This window comes from Pelobates fuscus, chromosome 2, assembly GCF_036172605.1.
Source record: "Pelobates fuscus isolate aPelFus1 chromosome 2, aPelFus1.pri, whole genome shotgun sequence".
In the NCBI taxonomy this organism is placed as follows: domain Eukaryota; kingdom Metazoa; phylum Chordata; class Amphibia; order Anura; family Pelobatidae; genus Pelobates; species Pelobates fuscus.
The window spans coordinates 388,779,351-388,787,266 of NC_086318.1; the positions used below are offsets into that span (position 1 = coordinate 388,779,351).

Below are 7,916 nucleotides of genomic sequence, written 5' to 3' on the forward strand. Positions count from 1 at the left end.
AAATGGGACGGATCCCTCGCGGCCGGCGTGTGAGTGACTAGGAGAGCCGCGAGGGATGGAGGAAGCAGCCCTGCCGGAAGGATAAACTACTAAGTCTCTACCTCTTTCGGAGGTAGAGACCTCAGGTACCCTGACAACCCCCAAATAGCAGTCAGATGTCTCCTTGGATCAAGCAGCTATTACCCCACTAATTAGTATGCAACTCCTGAAGTATTGCTCTTCCTTTGATTAAAACCGCGTTTAAGAGTGACAGCGCTTTTTTAGATAATGGCCTTACCTCTTGGAACCCCAATCTAGAATTCTGCAGGGTGAAGTCTAACGGAAGCAGGTGCTAGAGCTGCTTATGACTAGAGATGCAATTTGCCTGACAACAACCGCAGGTATAACACCCTTTGTTGGAAATTGCTAACATTACAAGCCCTTGTTACTGCATTGCAGGAAACACAGAAAGAGCAACAATAAGGCAAAATTTGATAAAGATTTATTACACTACAAACATCCAATCTATCACAGTGCACACACAAAATGGACCCAAAAATTGTAATCTGTGTTTCTTTTTTTTTTTTCCTTTTTTTTTTTGTGTCTGTGTTTGTTCAGTACAGTGACAGGCTGTCCCCAACACAAATACTGTGCCCCAGACAAAGGAATGAGACGGCCCTCCACCCATCTTTATAAATCCGATCGTCTGTCGATCTCCAATAATTCCACTTCAAAGATCAGTGTAGCTCCAACTGGTATTTTGGGAGGCGCTCCTCTGTCTCCATATCCAAGTTCAGAAGGAATTACCAGCTTCCTCTTCTCTCCTTCACAAATTCCAAGAAGCCCCTGGTCCCATCCCTTGATAACCTGCCCAGTGCCCAGTGTAAAGGTGAACAGCTGATTCCCGGGGATGCTGCTATCAAACTCTGTGCCATCTTCAAGCTTCCCTGTATAATGCATATGCAAAGTGTCTCCTTTCCGAGATTTCATGGGGCAGTTTTCCACTCTTTTTTTCACACCAATCTGCAATTTTTTCCTGCCCTCGCTTGCTTGGGCTGGGGGTAGCAGGGAGAAGACAAGCAGACACCACGAAGGTGCAAGTGACAGAGCATTCATAGTGACGACAGGAATTACAATATACGATGAAACTCAGATGATCTCTCCCTGATCTGTCTGCACGCCGCAGCTTCACACCGACTCCGAATCTGTGTTTCTTGAGCGACCCTGAGTAGGGTCCCAATGAATACAAGGCATTAAACTCTAATGCTAATAAGAAAGTACAAGAATAAAATTAAGAAAACAAATTTTTTCGAGCCAGAGAGTTAGTTTATTGTACAGACATGCTGAGAACAGGGACAAACTGTATTTCTATGTACATTTGGTTCCGCTCCGTGTACTCTGCAGAATACAAACAACAAACAAAGTACATAATGATGTTGGAATTACAAAACTACTTATCAACAGCCTGTCCATCATTATATCATATGCAATACCTACTGAAGTTGATAGTGTCAACTTTTTGGCAATGGTTTGCAGAGTACATCTCTATTCATCTCTTCTGAGAGATAATTCTAAAAGTAAATAAATCATTGATCTAACAAGTCTGTGAGTAGGTCATACATGAAATCAGTTTTAACACAAAAAGCATTAGATTATTTTTTGTGACATTTCTTTAACTTGTGGTCCCCTTTGACTTATTTTAATATTGCTGGATAAAGCACATTTTCTTTTTCCAGAAGAGGTCTCATGCATTACTATAGGCTGTTGTATTTTTTCCTTTGGGAATTAACTTCAGTTGGTTCTTTGCCCATGCTTCATCTTTGACCATGCTTCATTCTGATGACTGATCCTCCAATATGTACGTATCTTGATTGTCTTTAAGAGCTGGTAATGGATTCTGCATGCCCATTCCTACGTCTACAAGGAGTCATCATAGCCAAATAGCTTCTAGTTAATCTGTTACTGCTGCTGTGCACTCTGGTTAGTTATAGAAAGTTTTCCAGTTGACCAGATGATGGTTCCTTCGCCATATTGAAAGATGTAATTCTGTGTAATTTGTGGTGTATCTGGCCCAATCAGTATCCATATATCCAAATAACTTTGGATTTGCTGCCACACGTAACTTAAATTATCTTCTTCCTTTTGTGTATTGCTTTACCTTTTTTTTTATTATTCTTTATTTTTGAAAGTGCATAGATAATTACAAGTTTCAGTACTGCAGGATACAGTGCACTTTTTTTTCGTTGATTAGAAATTCAAGAGTAAACATAGACAGGCATAACAGAATACAGGGAACAATCAGGTTATACATACTATCTAGAACAATGTTGCTTGAGATCCCAGCACTATATTTATTCATATATTGCAAGCAATCTGCACAGTTTTAAATGCTTAGTTATTCATGGGTTAACTTTAAGGGAACCATAAATATAAGAGACAAACCAGTGAGCCCAGGTTAAACCAACAGGTCTGTATACTATGCAGGTGCTTTGTGTTTTAAATTCTGTATTTTGGTCACTCAGCATGTACCGGAGGCAATGTAATAAACAGAGTGGGTCATGACCTTTGGTATACATACAAGAACAAAAGCATATTAGATATCCAGTGCATGGGGTCATGCCGAGTGGGCTTTGATTATTTTGAGATGTTAGTCACCAATGAAACATCACAATAATATTAGAAATTCAAAAGTAAACATAGACAAGCATAACAGAATACAAGGAACAATCAGGTTATACATACTATCTAGAACAATGTTGCTTGAGATCCCAGCACTATATTTAGTCATATATTGCAAGCAATCTGCACAATTTTAAATGCTTAGTTATTCATGGGTTAACTTTAAGGGAACCGTAACTATAAGAGACAAGCCAGTGAACCCAGGTTAAACCGACAGGTCTTTATACTATGCAGGTGCTTTGCGTTTTAAATTCTGTATTTTGGTCACTCAGCATGTACCGGAGGCAATGTAATAAACAGAGTGGGTCATGACCTTTGGTATACATACAAGAACAAAAGCATATTAGATATCCAGTGCATGGGGTCATGCCGAGTGGGCTTTGATTATTTCGGGATGTTAGTCAACAATGAAATATCACAATAATATTAGAACGGCCCCTGGGCTTATGATTAACACCTGGTTATGTTATTATCAGGTTATCCCCTTTCGGTGTACCTTCTCCAGGGAGAGGAAAAGCCTCCCCTGGGGATACACCGCATCAAATACACCTATCTGTTGGATTAAGTGGGGGGGGCGGGGAGTCCCAGTGGTGCTAGTATGCTCTTCTCTGAGAAAAAAAAAATTAACCTAACTAGAATAAGGGTGAAGAGGAGAGCAACAACAAAAACACAACATAGAGAAGAAAAAAAAAAAAAAGAAAAGTTTCGGTTAGGGTGAAACTTCAGTCCTCTCCAGCGCATTAGTGATCGTAGGGTTTAAGGTCTCTGTCTTTGAGGTTGTACGCTAGAGTGTTTAACAGTATACAAGAAGAACATCATTAAAGTGGTTATTATTTTGTAGTCTCGGGTTTTTGGCGGCGGGCTCTGTGGCATCCGAGATGGTGGAGAATTCTCCGGTCAGTGCGGTTCCTTCAGGTTGTTTTGCCTGCTGGTGTGACTTGACGGGATGACCTGGGTATGAATTCCTTGACATTGGTGCGGTCGAGTCTGGTTGCGGTGGTCGTAGATTCTGTGTGCAGGGTTTTTAGGCCCAATTGGCCCAGGTAAGTATATAGGTCCTGAGGGCTTCTCGCCCGGTAGGCAGTCCCCTTGGCAGTAAATGTGATCAGCCGCAGTGTGCCCCAGCGGTACTGGATGTTATTGGCTCTCATCAGTTGTAAGTTTGGTTGCAGTATTTTTTGCCAACTTAGTGTGCTTCTTGTGAGGTCAGGGAATAACGCAATTTGGGAGTCCTCAAATAGTAGAGGGGTTTTCTGCCGGCTCGCTGCCAGGACAGTGGCTTTGTCTTGGTGAGTCTGAAATTTTACAATAACGTCGGCCGTGGCGGTTGGGGGTGCGTTTGTTGGTTTAGTCAAATGGAACACTCCGTCAATTTTTAAGAGTTTGGCCTGCTTGGGCTGCAGGAGGGTCACTATTAGGCGCTTCACATAGTGTGGGAGGTCAGTAGGCCCTATTTCGTCGGGTATCCCTGTAACCTATATGTTGTTTCTTCGCCTTTGGTCTTCCAAGATCTCCCCTTTCTCTCCTGTGCTCTGCTGATGCTTGTAAAGATCTGCTATTTTAAGTTCCAAGTTGTGTAAGTGCGTGTCATGGGAGCTTGTTTTGGCCTCCAGCTGGGTGAGCCTCGTGGTGGCCCCCTCTAAGGCCTATTTGAAGTATGCTCGGTCTGCTGCAAGGTCCTGCCTGAGCTCTGTGAAGATTTTGGTCATCAGGGCTGCTGTTACTGGTTCTCCTGTCGCTGGGGGTGCTTTGGACTTGGGCACCAAGGGCTGATTTATCGGAGCCTCTTCTCCCTGGTCTGGGTAGAAGTCACCAGAGGAGTCAGAGTACTCGTCCTCCCCCAGCGCCATTCTCTCCCATGCGGCCCTCTGTGAGTTCCGGAGGAGCTCGCCGATGTCGCGGCTGAAAGGGGCTTGGTCCGACTTTAATTTTTTACTTTTCTTGCCCATCGTCTTCTCCTCAGTCGGTGGGTGAGGTTTGGGAAAGGTAGGTGCCCTGATTCCGCCTATTTTAGGTGTTTTTCCCTGGTTTTTGGTGCAGAGCTGTGCACCATGCGTCTTTGCTGGTCCGCAGCTAGCTCCGCCCCCCTGCTTTACCTTTTAAACAGCTATCCAGTCATATGAGCAGGGTACTGCAACTTCTCAGCACATGTTCTATATTGCTGCTGTGGATAATTGTTACACTATACTTTGGACTATTCCATATGTGTTGTAATTTTTTGAGCATTTTACCAAAGTGTTCTAGTATTTCAACAATCTCCCGTTTTAATTGATTAGATAGTTCCTACCTTATACTCTATCCTTTTGAATACTGAGGTAGTAAATGATGTCTACTAGCTCAATGTTCTGGATCAATTTACTATCTATTTGGCAATCTTCTGCTCAAAACAGATTCTTATGCTGTCAACAAAAATCAAAATGTAAGTTAATTTACATAGTTACATAGCTGAAAAGAGACATGCGTCCATCAAGTTCAGTTTTTCTCACATTTGTTTTTGCTGTTGATCGAAAAGAAGTAAAAAAAAAAACATGGTTGGAATGCTTCCAATTTTGCAAAAAATTAGGAAAAAATAAATTTTTGACCCCACAATGGCAGTCAGAAATCTTCTTGGATCAAAAAGCTATTACTCTACGAATTAAAAATGATGTGCCTGAATATTATATTTTTGCAAGTATTTATCCAATTGCTACTTAAATATCTATATAGACTCTAATAACACCACCTAGTCAGGCACATAATTCCACATCCTTTTTGTTCTTAATTTAAAAAACACTTTCCTTTGCCTTAGACTAAATCTCCTTTCTTCCAGTCTAAATGCATGACTTTGTGTCCTATGTATAGTCCTGTTTATGAATAGACAAAAAAGGGACAGAAAGTGTACCTACATATAATGAGTTGTTACTCAGATGTGTACAGATTCAGAGAAAAGTACGATAAACTATACAGAATATTATACTGTGAGGCAAAGTCTACCACTGGTGGAGTCAGTTGCTCAGCAGATAAACGAAGAAAAACAAATACATTTTATTGATTGATATTAAAACCACAACGTGCTAGTGTACATAAGTGTTAACCAAAAATAGTGCTTAAACTAAAAACCCAAAATAGGTGTAATAAGTGTAGGAAGAGAAACAAGTATCAGCCAGGACCTATATATCTATTGGCGTTCTTGGAACGGTCGTAGAAATATTAACAAGACTGGTAGGCAAACCCCAGGCCCTTGTAGATATGAGGGAGATCTCCCAAGCTAATTGGCGGCAGAAAAATGCAGTGCATTAAATATTTGGGGGTCAGTCAGATAAGGAAGATTCACGTACAGAAATATAAATGTATAGGTAGGGAGAGAAAGAGAAGAGACTAGTTATCATCCTGCAAAGCTGAAGTCAGGTATACCTTTTGGCCAGTACTTGCGCGCAAGGCGAAATTGCTCCACCGAAACAACCTTCCTAAGGGAAGCTAGGAAACTGAGAACTATGTTCAAACAGAAAGGTTATCCAAACGGAATCTTAAAACGAGCCTTTCAACGAGCACTATTAACAAACAGAAGCGAAAGCCTAAGAACTAACAAACCTAAGCTTGAAACAAAAATTACTCGTTGTATAGGCACGTATGATTTGTATTGGGACCTAGTACAAAAGATAATGGCACACAACTGGCCGATACTCCAACATGACACAGACCTTGGAGAAAGTATTGGTAATTATCCCCAAATTACTGCACGCAGGGCCAAAAACCTGAGAGACGTTTTGGTTCATAGCCATACTGAACCCACTAAACCATCACAATCTACATGGCTAACTCAGACTACTGGAATCTACCGCTGTGGACACTGTAAAGCGTGTCAATACATCAAACCCACAAAAACAGTTACAAGCTCCATAACGAAAAAAGAATACAAAATCAAGGAGTTCATCAACTGTAGCTCTACTCTGGTGATTTATTTGATCACATGCAGTTGTGGTATCCAATACGTGGGCAAAACCTATCAACAACTAAAACGCAGGATACTACAGCACATCTGTTCCATCACTAACTTAAACATCTCCAGTATAAAACCATGTCCGCAACTACCATCAGGGAGATCCAACACACCTTACATTTCAGGCATTGGAGAAATTAACTTTAAACTCCAGGAAAGGAAACTTCAATAAAATTCTCCTGATGAAAGAGTCCAGATGGATTTACTTCTTGAAAACATTAACACCTGATGGCCTTAACGAAGAGTTCAACTTTACCCCTTTCATACACCAATAAACAACTTGTATAATTCAGACGTTCTTACTGTCAGATATTGTATAATAACAGTATCCGTCTAACCACCTTCTACTAATACATACATACACGTCTATTCTGAAGGGCCTTAAAACCTTATACTCTGGGGTCTAACCCATCTCTAATATATTTGGGTATTGTTCTGTCCTTTCAACCTGATCCCATCCGGAGAGTGCACAACTCTGTTGGTTCACCTATGAACCAGTATGGTTCCTCTGACCGTTCACTGCTACCCTTGGGGATTTAATATCCTATGGCATACTCCTGTATTTTCCAATCTTATCTCAGGGTTTACCCACTACTCATTAACTATGTCAAGACATCCAGCTCCCATTCAGCAGTAAAATATATATAATATCCAAATGTAAACTTACTGTCTGTCCTTTATCTGTATCTACAATTCTGTACATTATAAGATAATTTAGCAACTTCCCCAGCGGAAGCCCTGTTCATAATCTAACTATGGTCATTGAATATTTCCACTCATCCGTTTTTTCTCCTATTTGTATCATTATTTTGTATCATCATTTGTGCAAGATCAGTTTCCAGCACCACCCTTTTCCATCAATAACTGGAATTTTTTCTCTTGTATTTTCATTTTTTCTTACGATCTTTGTGTTCTTATTAAATTGTACCCAGCATTGAAGGGGTTAAGCAACTTTCCCAACTTAGCCCCGCCCCCTCATTTCGTCATCATGGACGCAATGAGTATTCTCCAATCGGGTAATGGTCTTTTTCATCCAATAGGAATACTTACATCTAGATTTAAACCAGACGCAGTGTACCGACCGGTTCCCCTCTGACGAGCCAGGTCCGGCGAAACGCGCGCGTCAGGGTGTCCTGTAGTATTTCTCCTATGATTTAGAGCAAAGTACTTGAATCTGCAACCACGCTACTAACCTTTAACTATTTCGAATTTTCCTCTAGCATTGGAGGTTTTCATTGTGCCAATCGATTTTAATAGAGCACATTGACTTAAGAATTAG

The 7,916-nt window shown here is 41.0% G+C and overlaps 1 protein-coding gene across 1 annotated transcript; it reads right to left on the bottom strand.

Annotated features, from left to right (window-relative positions):
* Positions 1-574: 574 nt before the first annotated feature.
* LOC134585946 (peptidyl-prolyl cis-trans isomerase FKBP2-like) lies at positions 575-1,173 on the bottom strand. The gene has a single exon (XM_063441434.1). It carries the CDS (start codon positions 1,093-1,095, stop codon positions 670-672), a length of 426 nt encoding a protein of 141 aa, XP_063297504.1. The 5' UTR covers positions 1,096-1,173; the 3' UTR covers positions 575-669.
* Positions 1,174-7,916: the final 6,743 nt, after the last annotated feature.